At 58.7% G+C, this 21403-nt stretch overlaps 1 protein-coding gene across 3 annotated transcripts; it reads left to right on the top strand.

The window, feature by feature from the left end:
• The first annotated feature begins 439 nt into the window (after positions 1-439).
• Positions 440-20439, top strand: Zswim4 (zinc finger SWIM-type containing 4). 3 transcript variants are annotated; one of them, XM_027955117.2, is made up of 14 exons: positions 440-805; positions 3368-3569; positions 5345-5701; positions 7168-7316; positions 7400-7550; positions 8549-8716; positions 9319-9675; positions 10475-10612; positions 10887-11141; positions 11582-11717; positions 14976-15130; positions 16359-16522; positions 18086-18167; positions 18537-20439. In XM_027955117.2, exons 1-14 carry the CDS (start codon positions 653-655, stop codon positions 19394-19396), a joined length of 3327 nt encoding a protein of 1108 aa, XP_027810918.2. In that variant the 5' UTR covers positions 440-652; the 3' UTR covers positions 19397-20439. The 3 variants fall into 3 exon arrangements, with proteins under 3 accessions (XP_027810918.2, XP_071458151.1, XP_071458150.1); XM_071602050.1 differs by having other exon boundaries at positions 3356-3569; positions 7168-7247; XM_071602049.1 differs by having other exon boundaries at positions 3356-3569.
• The last annotated feature ends 964 nt before the right edge of the window (positions 20440-21403 follow it).

The raw sequence follows: 21403 nt of genomic DNA, 5'->3' as shown, positions 1-21403 counted from the left end.
GATCCCACCGCTCCGTCTAGCTCCTGGCTGGCTTATGTTGATTGTCCCCATGCAGCGCCCGGAAGCGACCCTCAGTAAACAAAGCCGTGTGTGGGCGCAGCCCCAGCTGCCCCGGGCGCACTGTCCAGCCCGAGGGGGGCGGGGGAGGAATGTTGTGAATGAACCCAGGGCCCGCCCCGAAACTCCGCATAAGGCAGGCGCCGCAGGGGTTCTCCAGATCTGATTGGCCTGCGGCGCCCCGTGATTGACAGCGCCCCTCGCTTTACTCTCTGATTGGGTGGATGCGAGAAAACAGGCATCTCAGCCAACGAATGAGCAGTGGAATATTGGAGACGGGTCTGGAAGCGCAGCCAATGATAGGAGAGGACCGCGGAGGCCGAGGGGGGGGTCCAATGGGGACAGGCGCCGGGGGCGGGACAACGGCGGTGGATAAAGCGGCGGCCGAAGCAGCTTCATTGTTGTGAAGAGTCTTAAAGGGGCCGCATCACCCGGCTGGCCCGGTGCGGGGCGGGGTGGGTGCAGCGGGGGTCCCGGGGCGGCCGAGAGCAGAGGAAGGACAGGAAAGCGAGTAGGGGCCGCGGGATCCGGCGAAGCGAACTGAGCACCGGACAGACCCCCCCAAGCAGGCCCCGCCCCGGCCCCGGCCCGGCCGATGGACCCCCCCGCGGCCAAGCGGAGCCGGGGCTCCCCAGCGGGACCGGAGGAGCGAGATGCCGGGGCCGGGGCAGCGCGCGGCCGGGGCCGACCCGAGGCGCTACTGGACCTCAGCGCCAAGCGAGTAGCCGAGAGCTGGGCCTTCGAACAGGTGACCGAGGGGGGAGGGGTGCTGGGAGGGACGCACCCCCAGCCCTGTCCTCAACGCCCCTTCTCTTCACCCCTTCTCCTCCCAGAGACTCCGGACCCACCTCTGCTTCTGAGACCCCCTGAGATTGCACCCCCTAGAGCCCTAACACTGCCCGAATCGCTCCCGCATCCTCCGTGGCTGTTCTTCAGACCCTGGGACCACCCTCCTTCCCTTCGCCCCATCCCCACCCCTCGGCGCCCCAGATTCCCTCGCGGGGCACTTCCTTCTCCTCTGTCCCTGACCCCTGGGTCCTCCCGTATCGCTAGGTACCTGGTGTTCCCACGGCACCCTCATCTCCCAGTGAGGACGCCCCACTAAGACCTCACTCCTCTCTCAAACTCTTAGGAACAGCTCCCACTTTGGGACACTCTACGTCCCCAGAAGCCCACATTTCCCCATTCCTGCCCTCCATATCCCCAGGTGGAGGACTCCCCAGGTCTCCAGATCCCAGCTCAGGACACCCCCTTTCTGCCCTCCTATCCCAGCCCTCAGGTCTACAGAACCCACCCATCTTTGGGGTCCTCCTCCTCTCCAGATCCTCCCTCCGGAGGCTGCTCAGCCCCTGGCAGCAGGGGTTGCTCAGGGGGTCTTCCCTTCCCCCACATCTCACCTCCCCCTCCCCCCACCAAGCTATCCCAGTGCTTCTGGGAGGGAGAGCCCAGGCAGAGCCTAGGAGGTACCTGTACAGGTACACCTGGAACCCCACATCTGTGGCTTCTGGGGGGCTCCTTGAAGTCCTCTTTCTAGTCCTGGGTGTGGGCCCCAAGGAGCTGGAGATGTGTCTGAGCCTCACTAAGCAAGTGCAGCCCCCACAGGCTCTGTCCTCTGACTGTGGGGGGCATTCTCTGCTCCCAAGTGAGGACTGATGGGTTCGGCCGATTGTGCATGGAGTAGGCTGATTCACGGACCGGAAAATCCCTCCTTAGTCATCTGCCAACTGTCACTGGGCCAGTCACCAGCTCTCCCACTTCCCCCAGAAACCTACATAGGACAGGGGCTAAGTCCCCTTTATTGTGTGGGAAATACACAGAATAATCCCCAAACCATATCTAGGGCTCCCGTGTGTGTACCTGCCGTGGATAGGCCAGATGCTAGAGGAGTTCTTTCACTCTTTGAGGATTGTCATTCTCATTTTGAAGGAACTGGGGCACAGAGAGGTTGGGAAACTTGCCCAAGGTCACCCAGCCTGTGAATAGCAAACCCAGATTGGAGGGCAGGCTCAACCAGCTGGTTTCATTGCCTGGAGTCCACAGGGGTGGCCTGGGCACACCTCGATTCCTGGGGGCCCTTCCCAGGGGAGGGGCTCAAAGAGGAAACGGAGGAATGGAGCCAGCTTGGGGACCCTGAACAAACGAAGTCGCTGTGTGCCTGAGCCTCAGCTTCCCCTGGCTGTAAGACTAGGTGGAGGCTCAGTGTGGGCCAGGTGGTTGTGAGGTCAGGGAAGTCAGTCCCCAGGACATTCCACACAGTGCACACTGAGAAAGTCACCCTTGATCTTCATTCTTATCACTTTTATGTCACTTCCTTCTGACCCCCCCCCCCAGTGCCTGGAAGTGTGAAAATCTTATGCCAGAACCCAGGGACCTGGAATCCTGGAGGGAATCTGTAGAAAGTTCTGGAATGCTAAGGATGGACCAGGCATCATTTTAAGTGCTTTACATCCATCAGTGCTGGGTGTGTTGGGTGGCTGTGGTTTCTCTGTCTCGTTTTGTTTGTACTGGGGTGAAACCTAGAGGCGATTTACCCCTGAGCCACATTCCCAGCCTTATTTTTTTTTTCTTTTTTGTGGTGCCCGGGGGGTCAAACCGAGGGCCTCATGCATGCTCCCCAGCCCTTTTTATTTTTTATTTTGAGACAAGGTAGCGCTAAGTTGCTTAGGGCCTCATTAAGTTGCTGAGGCTGGCTTTGAACTTGTGATCCTCCTGCCTCAGCCTCCGGAGTTGCTGAGATTACAGGCATGCGCCACTGTGCCTGGCTCCCAGCCTATTTTTTTATTTTGAGACAGGGTCTGACTGAGTTGCTGAGGCTGGCCTCAAACTTGGAGATCCTCCTGCCTCAGCCTCCTGAGTCACCAGGATTGCTTCTTGCTGTGAAGCTCAGTTTTTTGTTTTTGTTCTTTATTTTAAAGATATGGGGTCTCAGGCTGGGGATGTAGTTCAGTTGGTAGAGTGCTTGCCTGACATGCACAAGGCCCTGGGTTCTAATCCCCAGCACCACCAAAAAAAAAAAAAAAAAAAGAGAAATGGGGTCTCTCTGATGCTCAGGCTGTTCCTGAACCCCTGAGCTCCAGCAGTCCTCTCTCTTCAGCTTCCTGAGTCGCTGTGACAACAGGCAACCTGGCTCACTTGAGCATATATATCTCAGGAGATGGCTGCTGTTCACATCCCGCTTTACACTGGGGATGCTGAGGTTCAGGGAGGCCGATGGCTTGCCCAGGCCGTGTGCGTGTGCCTCTTGTAAACAGCAGAGGGTTGTCCAGCAGGGGTTCCAGCTCGGCTTCTGACCCACCAGCCCTTCCTGCAGGTGGAGGAGCGCTTCTCCCGGGTACCGGAGCCGGTTCAGAAGCGCATCGTGTTCTGGTCGTTTCCACGCAGCGAGCGGGAAATATGCATGTACTCCTCGCTGGGCTACCAGCCCCCGGAGGGCGAGCAGGACGCCCGGGTGCCCTTCACCCGCGGGCTGCACCTGCTGCAGAGCGGGGCTGTCGACCGGGTGCTGCAAGTGGGTGAGTGTCTGTCCCCAGCCCTCCAGGGAGGTCCAGCGCAGGCGGGGGTGCAGGGGGGCTGTGGTGGAAGCTTCCAGACCTCGGGCTTGGAGGCCCAGGTAAGGTCAGCGGAGAGACTGTCACCTCAGATATGGTCCTAGACCTTGGGCAGCAGGAAGTAGGGGCAGGGAGGTCCCAGAGTGGACACGAGGCCCAAGCAAGGCTGAGCGCAGAGACAACAGTCACCCCACATCCTGGCAGAGGCCCCTGACTGGGGCCTGCAAGGGGACCAGCACAGCAGGTTGAGATGGTCTTAGACCTCGGGCCTCAGGCCCAGCTGGGCTTGGGAGCAGGTTGTGAGCTGCAGGTGGAAGGCAGACCTCGGGCGGCTGAACTGGGGACCAAGGGAAGAGGTGGGATCAGAGGAGCAACCAAACCATGGGTGAGAGAAGTGTCTAGACTGCAGACAGAGGGACCCGGCGATCTGATGGAGAGTTCAGAGCCAGAGGTAGGAGCGATCCCAGACCTGGGACCAGGTGACAGGTGGACCCAGACACGCAGAGCCAGGCGAGAGCTGGTCAGAGCTCAGGCAGGGAGGCTGGGGTCAAGGTCAAGAGCCATCTGCAGCACAGCAGTGACTGCAGGTCACAAAAATGTGTTGTGTATTATATAAAGAACCAGGAGGAGGAGTCGGAAGCTTTCAAGCACAGAAATGGTCAGTGTTAGAGGAGCAGGAAGGCCGATTCTCCAGACTGGGTCATCACACGTGTGGACGGTGCCGAGTTATCACCCACACCCTGTACATGTGTGGGATTGTTATGTGCCAATTAAAGAAATGATTAAAACCGAATTTAAAAAAGAAGGGTTTAGGGCCATCCTGGAGGGATGGTCTCGAACCTAAGGCAGTGGGGCCGAGGTAGGAATGTCGAGTAGAAGTTTAGGGTCAGATATGAGAGGCAGCCTTGGACCTCAGGCGGCGGGGCCCAGGTGAGGACGGAGGCCCGAGTCCAGAGCTGGAGGAGGAAGCTGACCTAGACCTCAGGCGGCGGGGCCCAGGTGAGGGTTGGGGGAAGGTTATGAACTAGAAGGAGAGGAGGGGACTGCAGAGCTGGAGCTGGGGGGGATGGGGAGGAAAGGCCTCAGACCTCAGGCGGCGGGGCCTGCAAGGGGACCAGCACAGCTGTGCCAGGAAACAAGCCCAGCCTGGCACTCTAGCCTCCTGGGTGGCAGGCCATGGCAGGGACCAGTCAGCTGTCGAGCCCCCCTTGCCTGGACAGTGCCCAGATGTCCACAGGCTGCTGGCCTCCTCCGGTATGAGGAAGCCATGTCTCTGTGTGACTCGAGCTGGCCCAGGCTGCCCAACCAGTCGGATGAGCCTGAGAGACACCTGGGCTGCCCAGGGGCCAGGGAGGGGCAGGGGGTACGGGGGTGATGTGGCCCCTGGCCTGCCACATCAGCCCCTCACTCTCAAGTGTCACTAGCCTTTAGCATCTTCCGAAAGCCCGGGCGGTATCCATGGTAACCCAAGGACTGACAGACCATCTTGAACTTGGGGGCTGTGGTACACTGTCACTGGAAGGAGAAGGAGGGTTCGCCCAGGACTGAGCTTTACACCAGTGTCCTGAACGTTTGTCGCATATTAGGTCACTTAATTTCTCTGTAAATCCGGGGGCGTCGTTAGCATTCCAGTTGGACAGTCGGGAACCGAGGCACAGGCAGGGCTCAGCTGGGCTGTGCAGGGGGACGGGGCCACCTGGGTCTGGGTTGACACACCAGGCTGTGGCCTCTGCTTGTAGGATTCCACCTGAGCGGGAACGTCAGGGAGCCCGGGGCCCCCGGGGAGCCGGAGCACCTCTACCACGTCTCCATCAGCTTCGACCGCTGCAAGATCACGTCTGTGAGCTGCGGCTGTGACAACCGAGACCTCTTCTATTGCGCCCACGTGGTGGCCCTGTCCCTGTACCGCATCCGGCACGCGCGCCAGGTGGAGCTGCGGCTGCCCATCTCTGAGACGCTGTCCCAGATGAACCGGGACCAGCTGCAGAAGTTCGTGCAGTACCTCATCAGCGCCCACCACACCGAAGTGCTGCCCACCGCCCAGCGCCTGGCCGACGAGATCCTGCTGCTGGGTTCCGAGATCAACCTGGTGCACGGTGAGGGCGCATGCGCCAGGGCAGCCGCTCAGCCCACGGCCATGGGGGTCGCTCGGTACCAGGCGCCTCGGTGCCTGCCATGGCGGGGCAGACGGCATTGCCTGCGCAGACCCAGGGCACGTCCCCAGTGAGTGGCAGGTCCTGGTTATACTTGGCCTTGGGGCAGATGAGTGGTCAGGAACCAGGACTTGGGCAGAGGGTGGGGGCCAGAGGGAAGAACCAGTGTGCAAGGTCCTCCCAGGGTGGAGACCGCTCAGAATCCGGGGCGCAGGCCTGCGTGGGTGGGTGGAGGGCGTGAGGATGGGGGTCGTGGGAGGGGCCTGAGAGACGCAAGGGCTTGCCACGGTGGGGTGGCAGGAAGAGAGCAGCTGAATGAGCAGTGGGCGGGGCATCGGAGGGGGACTCTGGGCGGGGCTGGTGGGTGCAGAAAGCTGGGATCAGGGGGTGAACTGTGGTGTGGGAGAATAAGTGGGGTGAGTGCATGGGTGGTGAAGGACGATGGAGGGTGAGTAGGCGCTGGTGGTGAGGAAATGGGTGGGAGGCTCTGGCAGTGGACAGTGGGGTTGGCGGAGAGCGGAAGGACCAGCGGAGGCCCAGCGTGGGGTGCGTCGTGGGTGCGGGGAGGGTCTGCAGTGTGGATGGACGTGTGGTGGCCGTGGAGGGTGGGTTTGTGTGGGATGGACGGACAGGTGGAGGGTGTTTTGAGAGGGACTGTGAGCGGCTGGTGGACACAGGGAGGTGGCAGGGGCAGGGACTAATTGGATGGGGGTTAGCAGGTGTGGGGGTTGATGGTGAGTGGGAGGGTGGGGATCCCGAGTGGTAGATGCACGTGGGTTGAAAACCTGGGGCAGTCAGCGGGTGGAGTGATGGGATGGGTATGTAGGTGGAAGGGCCATGGGAATTATGGGTTGGGTGGCCGTGTGGTCATGTTCAAGGGGTCAGGATATGTGGGCTGATGGGGGCCATGGTAAGGTGGATAGAGACAGGCATAATGTGGCTTGGCAGATGTGTGTTTCAGGTGGGATGGATGGATGGGTGGGTGGGTGGATGGATGGATAGGTGGATGGTAGATGGATGGGTGGGTGGATGGGTGGGTAAATCAATGAGTGGGTGCTATCCTGAGTGGGATAGGTGAGTGGATGAATGGGTAGATGGATAGATAGCGTTTGGTAGATGAATGGATGATATGGATGACTAAGTGGGTGAGTAAGTGGATGGTATTCGGGGCAAGATGGATGGATAAAGGGACTGGTGGGTGTATGGGTAGATGGATGGACAGATGGATTGGTAGGTGGATGGGTGGTGGGAGGGATGGACAGACAGGAGGGTGGGTGGTGCTTACTCTAGGAGAGATGGAACTTTGGGATAGACGGGGTGACTCAGAGGACTCGATGGGGAAGGGGGACAGACACCCTCTCTCCCACCCCAGCCTGGGCTTCCCTTCACCCACCCCTGCCTTCCTGCAGGTGCCCCCGACCCCACAGCAGGTGCGGGCATTGAGGACGCCAACTGCTGGCACCTGGATGAGGAGCAGATCCAGGAGCAGGTGAAGCAGCTGCTGTCCAATGGCGGCTACTACGGGGCCAGCCAGCAGCTGCGCTCCATGTTCAGCAAGGTGCCGCATGGGCACGGGGCACGGGGGCTCAGAGGCCCAGCCCTGGCACCCCACACCCTGCTCACTGCCCTGTCCCCGTGCAGGTGCGGGAGATGCTGCGGATGAGGGACTCCAACGGGGCGCGCATGCTCATCCTCATGACGGAGCAGTTCCTGCAAGACCCGCGCCTGGCCCTGTGGCGGCAGCAGGGCGCGGGCATGACGGACAAGTGCCGGCAGCTGTGGGACGAGCTGGGTAAGGCTCCCTGCCCAGGTCTTGCTCCCCCGATAGGAGCATGTCCCTGGATCCTCCTCCATTTATTGAGCACCTCCAACATGTGGGTGCTGTACAGGATGCTGGGAGAGAACAGACAGACGGGTCCTGCTCTCGGGGGCTGACATGGGACAGGAGAGGGACAATGAAATACCTTACTATTGTCCCTCAGTATCCAAGGGGGATGGGTTCCAGGACCCCCCAGGGACACAAAAATCTGTGTGTGAGTAAGACCCTCATATAAAAAAGAAAAATGGGCTGGGGGTGTCGCGCAGAGGGGGAACATTGCCAACCTGTGCAGAGCCCTGGGTCCCATCCCAGCACCACAAAAGTAAAAGTAAAATTAAAAATGGCCTACTATGTGCAGAACCTACTCACATCCTTCATATATTACTTATTTATTTGGAGCTGGGGTGAAACCCAGGACCTTGTGCATGTTCAGCACATGTCCTACCTGAGCTATGCCCCAGCCCTTCCGTGTTCTTAAGTCACCAGGAGATCACTTATAACACCTAACACAGAGGAACGGCCACGGGAGGAGGGTTGCATTGTTTAAGGATTAATGTGAAGGGGGGAAAGTCTGTACGTGTTCAGTACAAATATAATTTTTTTTCCCCAAAATATTTTCAACCCAAGGTTGGCTGAATCCAGATAGGTGACCGCTGGATTTGGAGGGCAGATGGTCAGCCTAGGAGGCCAGGGGTCAGCGTGTGTTAAAGGGGAAAACATGCGAGAGATAAAAAGGAAAACAGAAACATTGAGGGGAGTCTGGCGACCTGGATTTGAATCCTGATTTCTAACTTAAATGACCTTGGATGAGTGTGCTTCCTCCTTGGGCCTGATTTCTCTTACCCATTAAGTGAAGAGACTTATTAGCGCCACCTCAGAGGGTCCAGATCAGGAGTGAGCGGAACTGCCCAGGACACAGGGGATGCTCTGTAGTGTCTGGTGGGAATGTGGCCTCCTCCGTGCCTTCTCAGGGGCCCTCTGGGTCTGTGTCATCCTGAGCCCCCACTGCAAACCAGAGGAGCGGGCGGGCTGGCTCCAGCTGCTTGGCACATGGGACAAGCTGGACGTGTGCCCACTGGAAGAAGGCAACTACTCCTTCGATGGCCCCAGCCTGCAGCCCACCATGGCTCCCAGCCCAGGTAGGAGAGGGTTCCAGCTTGCTGTCCCCCACAAACCCATCACCGCTGGCTATGTCCCGACTTTGTATCATGCAACTCTGTCTGAGGGGAGAGAGGGAGTCGGGGAGAGAAGGGAGCCCCAGCTGTTGCTTGTCCTCTCAACCAGGATGGAGGAAGTGGTGAGGGCAGGTGCAGAGGCAGCCTGCAGGACCCAGAGCTGGTCTCCTAGCTCCACCTCCTGTTATCTGTGGAGACAGAGTACAGAGGGAAGAAAACAGGTGTCAGCAAACACAAGGGGGACGTGAGATATTGAAAGGGAGAGGAAGGAAGAGAACAGAAAAGAATGGAGAGAGAGGAGGAAAGAGGCAGACAGGAGGTGGAGAGAGAGGCCGGGGGAGAGGAGAGGAGAAAGGGCAAGCCGGGAGAGAGATGGTCACTGAACCGCTGTTCTGCTGTGACCGCCACCAGCAACCCCCACGCATCTTCGAAGGTGCTTTGAGGACTGGGAGCAAGCCCATGCCCATCCTCTGCCCAGGGTCTGACCCCATGGCGGCACCTAGTGGGGGAAGGTGAGTGTGGCTAGGGCCCCCCTCACTGGACCACACTGGGTCCCTCTCCCACAGGCTCCGAGGAACAGGAAGAGGGGGAGGTGGCGGCCACAGGTTCCCGCCACACGGTATTTGGCCGCGCCCTGCAGGCTGGAGACCTGCACTGGGAAGACCCTCACCTGCAGCGGATCCTGGCCGGCGACTCCTACAGCCCCAGCCTCACAGGCACCATGGGCGGTGACAAGTCAGCCTTCGACCCTCAGGGCCGCCCACTCTGGCTGGGCGAGCCTTTTCCAACTGCTTGTGCCCGGGTGGACACCCTGCGTGCCCATGGGTATCCCCGCCAGGCCCTGCGGCTGGCCGGTGCCATAATCAACACGCTCCGGCTCCAGCGGCGGCATCAGCTTGAGAGCTACAAGCAGCAGAAAAAAGGTGGGGCGAATACTCTCCTCACGTCCCTGGGGCGGTGGCGCACGCCTGTCATCCCAGCAGCTTGGGGAGGCTGAGGCAGGAGGATCGCCAGTTCAAAGTCAGCCTCAGCAACTTAGCAAGGCGCTGAGCCACTCAGCGAGATCCTGTCTCCAGATGAACTGTTGACAAGGGGCTGGGGAGGAGGCCCAGTGGTGAGCTCTTGCCTGGGGTGCTGCAGGGCCTGGACTCAGTCCCAGGACTGGGAAAAGAAAAAAACGTTTGGGGACTGGATATGGAGGACAGGAGAAGCCATCCATTGAGTTCTGTGGGCTGGGAACGGGTCACTTAGTTACCAGGAAATTGAACAAAGTGTAATGAAGGATCTTCAGGGTGCTCTGGGCTTGAGAAGAGCCCTGACCCAGTTTGAGGGCTCAGGGATGGCCCAGGACCCTTCCAGAAAAGCTGAGAGAAGGGGAGGGAGGAGGTGCTGCGAGGAGCAACCCACGGGCGGGAGCCAGGCGGAAGAGAGCCAGGCCAGGAGGTCCGGCGGGCACAGCACCCTAGAGAGAAGAAGAGAAGCGTCAAGTGGCCCCTGGGGTCCCAAAACCTATTTGGGCTTTTGAATATCAGAAAGGTGCAGAAGGAGATATTTTGGAAAGCGCCCAGTGTTGTCCCTGTACCTTGCTGGGTGGCCACAGCAGAGCCCCAGGACAGAGCTAGCCTCTGGGTGGGCAAGTGGTGAGACTCTGGAGTCAGGAAAAGGAACCCCCAAGAGGCCCTCGCGGAGGGGTGGGATCGAGCGCCCTCTTTCTGCCTGCAGAGTTGCTCCAGAAAGGCGCCACCTGCATCACCAACCCCGAAGGCTGGGTGGGCCACCCCCTGGACCCCATTGGCTGCCTCTGCAGGGCACTCCTGGAGGCCTGTCGCCTGGAGGAGGAGACCCTCTCCCTTTACCCAGGTACCCACAGGGGGAAGCCCTGGAGGACCTGGGACACACTCTTGCTGTTAGCCACGCCCTGCTATTGGCCACGCCTCCTGGCGCTCTGGAAGCGGATGGGCCCAGCTTCTGAGTGAGGCCACCCGTAGACCTAGCGACCACCAGAAGGGGCCCTGTGGCGAGTGCTGGGAGATAGGGCTGCCCCCTGCTTCACCCACCGCTGTCGTGGTGCTTGGGCCCAGAGACCCCAAGAAAGGGGGTCCACGGTCGGTAGCTCCTGTCCCCTCTCCCTCAGACTCAGGACCCGAGAAGCGGAAGGTGGCCTACCAGCACGTGCCAGTGCCCGGGAGCCCTGGGGAGTCCTACCTGGCGCTGGCACTAGAGGTGGCACTGCTGGGGCTGGGGCAGCAGCGGGCCCTGCCCGAGGGGTTGTACGCCCAGGACAAGGTGGTGCGCAACGAGGAGCAGCTGCTGGCGCTGCTGGAGGAGGTGGATCTGGACGAGCGGCTGGTGCAGGTGCTGCGCAAGCAGGCGGGGCTGCTGCTGGAAGGTGAGGCCCCGCCCCGGTCCTCCCTGTCTGCTCAGACCTCGCAGGTCCTGAAAGGGAGAGCCCCCTCCTCCTTGGCTCCGCCCATGGTCTGGTCCTATTGGCTTATTCGCTGTGTCTCTGCCCACACCAAGCTGGCCCCGCCCCCTCCAGGGCCTCTGTGCTGATAAATTTGCTGGTAGCTCTGCCCCTGGGACAGGTGTTCCTTCCTCTCCAGCCTCTGACCCATGGTGCATGGGAGTCTGGACCCACCTAAGGGTGCCTAGGGACTCCTTTTTTTCTTTAGATTTCCGGAGGTTAGCTCAGTCTCGGCGCTGAGTGCCTGCCCCTGGGACCTCTCTGGCCCAGCCTATCTTCCATATCCATCCTGGAGCCTGGGGAGACGTGGGTTGGGGGTGGAGGAGAGCCCACACCGAGGGGCTGAACTCAGACTGTCCCTATAGGAGGTCCCTTCAGTGGCTTTGGAGAAGTACTTTTCCGGGAAAGCGTGCCAATGCACACCTGTGCCCGCTACCTGTTCACTGCGCTGCTGCCCCATGACCCCGACCTGGCCTATCGCCTGGCACTGCGAGCCATGAGGTGAGGACAGGTAGCAGGGGACACTGCCTGGATTTGGTGTGGGAGCAGGAGCGGGACGGGAATGTCCACGTGGTACTGGATTCAAAAAGTACACAGAGTGGAGTCCTTTTTGAGGCGGGTTTGTCGTGGCCCACCTGAATCTCAGTCTCTCTCCACATGATGAACAATTTGGAGGGGGGTGTCTTTCCAGGACATTTGGAAAGAATAATATGTAAGCATCATGAGTTCAAGAACAGCCTTTTAAAGTTTTCTTTTACTTTATTTGGTTGATTGATTGCAGTCCTGGTGATGGAACCCAGGACCCCCTGTGTGCTAGGCAAGTGCTCCACCCGAACTGTTCGTCCGCAACACGGAAAAATGCGTTATTATATGCGGGACTTTTCAAGGCTGCGTCAGGGAGCTGTAGTCCATGAACTTAATTTGATCTGCCACCTATTTTTGTGCAGCCCACGATGTTTCCATTTTGGGTGGTTGGGGGCACAACTCTGCTTTCCTAGCATGTGCCAGGCCCTGGGTTCCATCCTCAGCACTACCAAAAAAAAAAGTAGTTTTTATTTTTAAATGGTTGAAAAATATATGAAATTCAAATTTCCGTGCCCCAAAATGAAGTTTTTTTGGCACCCAGCCACACGCACTCATCTACCCCACCGTTTGGTAGGTGACTACTTTTGCAGGAGGCAGAGCAGAGCATGTCTTTGCAACAGAGACCAAACAGCTTGCAAAGCCAAAAATACGGGCTGTGCAGCCTTTGGCTGATCCGTGGCCTAAGTCCATACAGCAACCTAGCTAAGTGAGCGTATTTACCCTCATTTACATACCGAAAAGATTTAAGGTGTCTTCCACTACCCAAGGTCACACAGCAAGGTCATTTATGTAATATTTGGAACCGGAATAGTTTTCACTGCTGTTAATTACATCTAGCAACTCTGAATAACTTTCATAGCAGAAAACTACAGGCACAAGCTGGGCTTACACACCTGTAATCCCAGCAATTCGGGAGGCTGAAGCAAGAGGATCATAAGTTAGAGGCCAGCCTCAGAAACTTAGTAAGGCTTTGTCTCAAATTAAAAAAAAAAAAAAAAAGGCTGGGGATGTACTTCTGCTTAATGGTAAAATGCCCTTGGGCTCTGTCCCGAGTGCCAGAAGCAAAACAAAACACAAGACTTTAGAGTCCTCTCCACATCCGTGGGTTTGATCAAACGCAGATCAAAAATATTTGAAAGAAAGCTGTGCCTGTACTGACCGCGTACAGACTTTTTGTCTTCTGTTATTCCCTAAGCAGTGCAGTGTGACAGCCATGTACGTGGCATTCACGTTGCCGCAGGTGTCCTAAATCTAGATATGAAGACACAGGAGGATGGGCCTAGAGTCTTCAAAGGCTGCACCACATAAATCTGAGCAGCCACAGGCTGGAGTCCACGGGGAGTCCCAGAATCAGTCTCCCACGGAGTCAGGGTGACCGCACAGTGAGCCTCTTAACAGGGCACTTTGTGGCCACCTTGAATCATTCAGCAAGCAGGTTCCCCTTCTGTGGCCCGGTGTTGCTCTGGTGAATAGAACAGTAAACAAAGAGGCACATCCCTGCCCTGGGGAGGGGACATTCTAGTGAGTGGCCGTAAATAAATGACTAGGTGAACACTCTTTTCTGCCTCTCAATGCAGTGACGCCGGAAAACAAGGCGGGCAGAGTGCCTCACAGTTCCTTGGTGGGGAAGTGCTCACTGAGCAATATTTGAGCAAAGGTCTGGAGGAGGCGAGGGAGGGGCCACCAGGCAGAGAGAACAGCCAGTGCAAAGGCCCTGAGGTGGGACTATACCTGGTGAGTTTGAGGGCGACTAGAGTGGAGGCAGTGAAGGGAAAGAGGCCATGGGGAGTGACGGAGAGCCGTGTCAGGAAAGCACTTTCCTCCCCCTGTTTTTTGGTACTGGGGATTGAACTCGGGGGCACTCAGCCACTGAGCCACCTCCCCAGCCCTATTTTGTATTTTATTTAGAGACAACACTGAGTTGCTTAGAGCCTTGCCATAGCTGAGGCTGGCTTTCAACTTGAGATCCTCCTGCCTCAGCCTCCTTAGCCAATTACAGGTGTGCGCCACCGCGCCTGGCTGTCTCCTCCCCTCTATATCAGCATGTGGCCTGGGGGATGAATGGAGCATTATTTTATTTAACTAACTTTCAAGTGATAGACATCTAGGCAGTTTCCTATCCCCTCTCTTGTTTTTTTTTTTTATTTAAATGAATTATGATGATGGTGATGGTGATTGATTATTATTTGCAGGGCCAGGGACTGAACCCAGGGGGGCGCTCTACCACGGCCCTTTTATTTTCATTTTTTAATCTGAGACAGAGTCTCACTTAGTTGTGAGTCTGGCCTCAAACTTGAGATCTTTCTGCCTCAACCTCCAGAGTTGCTGGGTTAGACGCATGTGCCGTGGTGCCTGGCTCAATTTATTATTTTTTATCATCGGTTTTATTTGTGTTTCTGGAGTAGGGGGATAATCTGATACATGCATACAACATGCAACGGCCAAATCAGAGTAATTCGCACTTCCATGTCAAACCTTTCCCATTCTATGTGTAGGGAACCTTGGACTCTTTAGATATTTCAAAATATCGTCCACCTCCCTCCATTCCTGTCTTCCGGCTCTTCCCAGTCTTCTGGTGACCACTACTCTTCTCTCTTCTTCTATGAGATGAACATTTTTGGATTTCACATGAGTGACAACAGGCAGAACTGTCCTACAGGCTTGTTTCACTTAAAACATCCCCCAGTTCCATCCAGGTGGCTGCAAGTGGCAGGATTTTAATTTGTTTTTATATTTTATTTTTTAGTTGTAGTTGGACACAATACCTTTATTTTGTTTATTTTTATGTGGTGCCGAGGATCGAACCCAGGGCCTCGCAAGTGCTAGGTGAGCGCTCTGCTGCTGAGCCACAACCCCAGCCCCGGAATTTAAATTTTTTTTTAATTTTATTTTTTTTCTTACTTGTAGTTGGACACAATACCTTTATTTCATTTATTTATTTTTGAGGTTCGAACCCAGCGCCGTGCTAGGCGAGTGCTCTACTGCTGAGCCACAACCCCAGCCCCTTTAATCCTTTTTATGACTGAATAATATTCCATTGTGTAGGCCAACAGTGCCACAGTGAGCACCCCACACGTGTCCTCTGTCTTCCTGGGTGTGCGGGGTGGCTGCGCTGGGCAGCCCCTCCCAGAGTCGGCAGGGCCACCCGCCCCTCACCAGGCTTGCTTCCCCCAGGCTGCCCGTGCTGGAGACGGCGCTTCCCGCTGGAGAACCCCATCCCACCCCGCTGGACTCCATCCCGAGCAACCGCTTCCCCCGCTGGTTCATCCTGGGCCACCTGGAGACCCGCCAGTGTGAACTGGCCTCCGCCATGCTGACCGCAGCCAAGGGTGAGGACAGTGACCACCTCTGTCCACCGTCCTCTCCACCTTCACCCTGGCCTCTCCTCCCTCCTTTGATCCTTTTGCCAAATTGCGCCGATATTCCTTGAGCGCCTTCTCTGTGGACCAGGCAAACTGTCCCCAGCCCCTGACCCGCGGGGCAGGCAGACAGTAAGGAAAAGATCTGCCACGCAGGGAGTAAGAGAAGGATCTCGGTGTGGGCGGCCAAGCAGGGCTGTGTTTGACTTGTTCTTTGGCAGCGCTGGGTTTGGAACCCAGAGCCTCACACAGGCCTGTCACGGGCTCGACCACTGAGCGGCGTCCCCAGCCCCAGCAGGTGGACGTTTAAGCAAAGACCTGCAGGTGAGGGCAGAGCTTTGCAGATATCTGGTCTTGGTCAGCTCGGACGGCCACAACCAAACACCATCGGCTGTCAGTGCCGTGGCACACGCCTGTAACCCCAGTGACACAGGAGGCTGAGGTCAGAGGACCCAAGTTTGAGGCCAGCCTGGGCAACGGAGCAAGACCCTGTCTCAAAATATTTTAAAAACAGGCTGAGGATGTAGCTCAGTGATAAAGCCCTGGGCTCCATGTTTCAGAGTTCTGGATACTGTGTTTCAAGGTCAAGGTGCCTGCAGGAGCTTCTGGGTGACAGCTCCCTTCTTGGCGTGCACATGGCCACCTTCTTCAGTCTCCACGAGGCGGAGGCTGGGAGAGAGGGAGGGAGAGTTCTTCAGTGTCTCTTCTTATAAGGGCCCTGATCCCCTCTGAGGGCCCCACCTCACGACCTGGCTTAACCCTCCACAGTCCCCACCTCCAAAACCATCGCGGTGGGGTGTTCAGCATGTGAGTTGGGAGGCCAGGGGGCGAGGGGGACTCAGTCCAGTCCATGGCATCTGGGAAGAGCATTCCATGCAGAGGGACAGCCAGTGCTCAGGGTCACACAGCCCAGGAGCAACAGGAGTGACAGGACAGACGTTTGATTCCTGACATTCTGGGTCCAGAATCGATGCCCTGCGGGACATGGCTTCCTCCTGCTAGGAGAGAAGGACCGAAAGGACACTGCGTACCTGGCAGGTGGGGTGGGGCCGCCAGGGCTGGGAGTCTTCACAGGTGCCTTGCCTGGTCCTCCTCCTTGTGCCGCTAGTCCCCAGGCAGAGGGCCCTGGAACAGGTCGCTCAGCTGTGGGCCGCTGGTGGGTGGGTCTAACAGTGCCCCCGTGGCTCCCTCTGCCCAGGAGACCCCAAGTGGCTGCACGTTGTCCTGGGCTCCATCCAGCAGAACATTCACTCGCCCGCTCTGCTCTTCAAGCTGGCGCAGGACGCCTGTAAGACGGCCACCCCGGCCGGAGCGCCACCGGACTCCACGCTGCTCGGCATCGCGCTGGAACTGGGCCTGCAGGTGAGGTCACTCAGCGGATGGGGACGGGGACACCGCCAGGAGCGGGGCCTCCGGGGACGAGGCCTGAATAGGAGCTACTCCTTTGGGGGCGAAGTCTGAGCGTGAACCTGTCCCTGTGGGCCGAGCCGCAGACGCACCCGTGAAGTGAAGGTCTGGGGTAACCAAGGGCCTCCTCGGGTGAAACTGGAGGACGCTCCACCTTCTAAAGGACTCAAGGTTGGAGGTCACCTCAGGGGAGAGCCCGGGCTGGAGGACGCTCCACCTTCTAAAGGACTCAAGGTTGGAGGTCACCTCAGGGGAGAGCCCGGGCCGGCCAGCTGTACATGGGCCTCGAGAGGGAGCAGAGCACCTAGGGTGTGGCTGGGGTGCAGAACCTGCCTGGAATGGGTGGCCCGAGTCCCATTCCCAGCAGGAGGTGGGCTGGTGTGCAGCTGGCTGAGGACCATTGGTAGGTGGGGCTGAAGCAGGAGGGGGGACAGAGCCTGCCAATAGGGAGCTTTCTTGGGGGTGGGGCTGGAGGAGAAGGCGGGGCTACTAGGAGGGCTGCAGTACTGAGGGTTGGGCCATGGAGGAGGGACCTGAAGGGGAGGGGCAGCCCCTCCGGGTGGCATTCTAAAGGCAGGGCCTGTAGCTGAGTGCGTAGTCCCCAAAGGTGGGGCAAGGAGTGGTCCTGCAAGTCGGATGCCAGCCTGTAGATGAGGAGTCACTTAAGAGGGTGTGGCCCCAGGAACCTGGAGGGGGCGGGGCCTGGGGGTGGGGCCTCGGGTGGCTGAAATTCAGTAAAAGCCCTGGGGACAGCTCCGCGTGACTTGCAGGATGGGGTAGGACCTTCCCAGGGAGAACAGGCGAGCGGGGCACCTCCAGGAGGTGGGACTGGCTGTGGACAGTGTGTGGGCCGGGCAAGACCAGGCTGGCAGGTCGCAGAGACCCACGGGGAAGGAGCTTCCCGAAGGCAGGGCTGGGGTTCAGGAACTGGGGTGGGGACCGAGAAGAGGGAAGGGGCCCGAGAAGAGGTGCTCACTGGGGTGGGATCTGTGGGCTGTCCGGTGCTTTGAGGTAATAGGGGGAAATCTGCCGGCTTGAAGCATGGAATTTTCCAGAGGGGACAGTTTGGTTCACTCCCTTGTAGGATCCCTGATGTAGGATCTGGGGTGCGGTCCATAATAGTAATGTTAAGGAGCGCTTGGACCCACTAGGCACTGCAGGAAGCGGTGCCCACCACTGCTGAGGTTGATGCCTGCGTCCCCCTCCTCCTGCCCCGTGTCTGTGTCTGTGTCTCTCTCTCTCTCTCTCTCTCTCTCTCTCTCTCTCGGTGCTGGGGATGAAATCCCGAGCTTCTCTCGTGCTAGCCAAGCTTTCTACCAGTGAACTACACCCGCAGTCCCAAGATTCAATTTCTGTCCCCATTTTATCGGTGAGGAGACTGAGACCGAGGAGTGCAGCTATTGGCCCTGGTGTTTTGGATCAGCTCTTAACCTCCAGGCCTCCTTGGGCCCGGGGCGCCTCCTCCACAGGCCAGCCCGAGATGCTGAGGAGCCGCCTGTGTCCCCTTTCCCCCTGCAGGTGATGCGCATGACTCTGAACACCATGACCTGGCGGCGGAGGGAGATGGTTCGCTGGCTGGTCAGCTGCGCCACAGAGATTGGTGAGAGCCCCAGGGGACGCACCCTCACCTCCCTGTTCTGGTTCCGGAAGTGTCACTGAACTGGGGGACATGAGAGAAAGGCGGGTTTTTACCAGATTCCAGCCTGGGCCAGGCTGGGAGGGAACGTCGGGCTCTGGGGATGGAGGGGGACCAAGGGCGGTCCCTATCCCAGGCCCCCACACGTGCCGCTCACCCTCAGTCCAGCTGCGCCTGCTCCCTGGGGAAGGTAAACAGTTTCTGTCCCGTGTGGTAAAGAAGCGGCGCCGGTCCCTCTGCTGCTGTGGCTGCTGCAGGTTGGGGTGATGGCTGCGCCCTGGGCACCCTGGGCACCCCTTCACCCTGAGCTCTTTCCTCCTGACCTCCCCCCAGGTCCCCAGGCGCTGATGAACATCATGCAAAACTGGTACTCCTTATTTACCCCGGTGGAGGCGGCCACCATCGTGGCGGTGACCGGCACCACGCACGCCACGCTCATGCGGCTGCAGCTGGACACGGCCCGGCGGGAGGAGCTCTGGGCCTGCGCGCGCACCCTGGCCCTGCAGTGCGCCATGAAGGACCCGCAGAACTGCGCGCTGCCCGCCCTCACCCTGTGCGAGAAGAACCACGCGGCCTTCGAGGCGGCCTACCAGATCGTGCTGGACGCGGCGGCCGGCGGTCTGGGCCACGCGCACCTCTTCACGGTGGCCCGCTACATGGAGCACCGCGGCCTGCCGCTGCGCGCCTACAAGCTGGCAACGCTGGCCCTGGCGCAGCTCAGCATCGCCTTCAACCAGGACAGCCACCCCGCCGTCAACGACGTGCTGTGGGCCTGCTCGCTCAGCCACTCGCTCGGCCGCCATGAGCTCTCCGCCATCGTCCCCCTCATCATCCGCAGCATTCACTGCGCCCCGATGCTCTCCGACATCCTGCGCCGCTGGACCCTCTCGGCGCCTGGTCTGGGTCCCCTCGGGGCCCGCCGGGCTGCCAAGCCCCTGGGCGCCGACCGGGCGCCACTGTGCCAGCTCCTGGACGCGGCCGTGGCCGCCTACATCACCACCAGCCACTCGCGCCTCACGCACATCAGCCCGCGGCATTACGGCGACTTCATCGAGTTCCTGGGCAAGGCCCGGGAGACCTTTCTGCTGGCGCCCGATGGGCACCTTCAGTTCGCCCAATTCTTGGAGAACCTCAAACAGACCTACAAGGGCAAGAAGAAGCTCATGCTGTTGGTGCGTGAGCGGTTCGGCTGAGGGACGGTGCTTGGCATGGGACTCCTGGGGACCCCTGGGCCCTGCCTCCCTGACTCTGGCGGGCCTGGGCACTGGAGGCCCAGGAGGGGTTCAGTATTAGCCAGGGAAGGAGCCCTGCTGGACGCGGGCAGGAGGTGGCATCCTGCCTGCGTGCGTGCCTAGGAGTGTGTGAACGTGTGTAAAGACCCGAGGAGCACAAGCCATACTGCCACCCAGAAGCCTGGAAGGGGTGTGTGCTCGGGCAGCTGGCATGACCCCACTGGGGCCCCCCACAAGCAATAGGCAAGCTCCCTCCTCAAAACTCAAAGCCCTGGCATGGGCTCCAGGAGAGGGGCTGGAAGGCAGGCCTTCCCAACTGGCACTCGGGCCCACCAGGCTGGCCAGGGGACTTTATGAGGACACCTGAATCCCCTCCTGCGCACCTTCCTTCCCCTCCCCCACTGCTCAGGGGCCCCCCTCCCCTGTCCTGTGCCTCCTCCCTACCCTGCCAGGACCAACGCCCCACTTCCACTGAAGGATTTCAAGAGGTCTCAGGCCTCAGCCACATACCTCACCCCCTTGTCCTCCTGTCTGGCCAGGACCCCATTCCCTTGGGCACCAGGGTCCCAGGGTGGGCTGGGTGGGGGCCATCGCTGCCCCTCCCTCCACCCACTAGTCACTGGACACATGACTCAGGAACCAGGCGAGGCCCGTGTGCCCTCTCAACCTGGTGTTGGGGGAGAAAGGCAGGCAGCCTGGTGTCTTCAGCTGCTTGTCCCTCCCTGTCCCCCGTCTCCACCTCACCATTCAGCCTGTTCTGTCTTCATCTCTGTTAAGTCCCAGCTACTGTTTCTCCGGCCTCCCCTCCCCTCCCCTGCCTCAGCCTAGGGAGGAGCAGGGAGGACCATCGTCCCCCACACACGCCCTCTTTTTTCCCTTCTTGTATAGTAAGGAAAAAGATCGTCATTTTGTAACTTTTTCTATTTATTGAACCGTATATTGTACTCCCTTTCTTTTTTGTTTTGTTTTTTTCTAAAGATGGAACACAGTTTCTTTTTAATTTATTTTGAGACTGGGGGGTGCCTCTCCTGCATCCTGGGCCAGGGCCACCCCCTTCCCTTGACAAAAAAAAAAAAAAAAAAATTCTAGCTTCGTTTCTGAGCGTAGTTTGAAGCGAGGGTTGGAATGGGAGCGGCTGCTGGAGCCCTCCAGAGGTAGTGGAGTGAGCAACGGCAAAGAGATGGAGTGTGTTTACCACTCGGTGCTTTTCAGCTGTCTTCTGCATGGCTCCACGGCCTTACAGATCGGTGGGGTTCCCCATACCCACTCTACAGGCAAGAAAACTGAGGCTCCAACCTTTAAGGAAAAGGCAGCCAGCTAGCAGGCATCTGATCTTGATTTAGTACCTGTGTCTGCCCCAAATTGTACGACCCTTGCACCGCCGAGAATGGCCACTAGGGTGCGCCTTGGCTCCAGGCCCCTGCGGTTGTGGGGTACCGTGCATGGGAGGAGGCCATGGCAGGTATTTGGGTGCACCTTGATGGGAAAGGGCACCCTGCCCAAAGGCGGGAACCTTGAACTAAGACTAGGCCTCGATGGGCAGAGTTCTGGACAGGTAAAGAAGTGGGTGTGGTTTTTAGGAGTGTCGCCAGGGCATGCTGGGCCTGTATCACTTCAAATGCGGCTCCAAATAGAGCTAAGGGGTCTGGGGACGAGGGAAAACCAATGGGAGAGGAAACCATTGGTTGTCCTCCTTCCCTGGTTTCCCAAGGAGCGGCTTCTTCAAGGCCTTCCTGTCTTTAGAGACTGGCAGCCAAAGGGCCTGTCTGGGTCATTGTCAGGGCCAGGGCAAGCGAGGACAAAGTTTTCCCGGAGGGGCCAGCGGCCACTAGAGGGCGCCGCGATCACACACACAGACAAGGGCGTGACTCCGATGGGCGATTTGCTCGTGGCACCGCCCTCCGCTCGAAGGAACCAATCGGGGGCGGCCCCGCCTCCTACCCCGCCGTGCGTGTTCCCGCAGGTATG

The sequence above is a fragment of the Marmota flaviventris genome, chromosome 1 (assembly GCF_047511675.1).
Source record: "Marmota flaviventris isolate mMarFla1 chromosome 1, mMarFla1.hap1, whole genome shotgun sequence".
Classification (NCBI taxonomy): Eukaryota; Metazoa; Chordata; class Mammalia; order Rodentia; family Sciuridae; genus Marmota; species Marmota flaviventris.
Note: the sequence above shows the minus strand (reverse complement) of the source record. Positions and strands in the feature narration are given on the sequence as shown.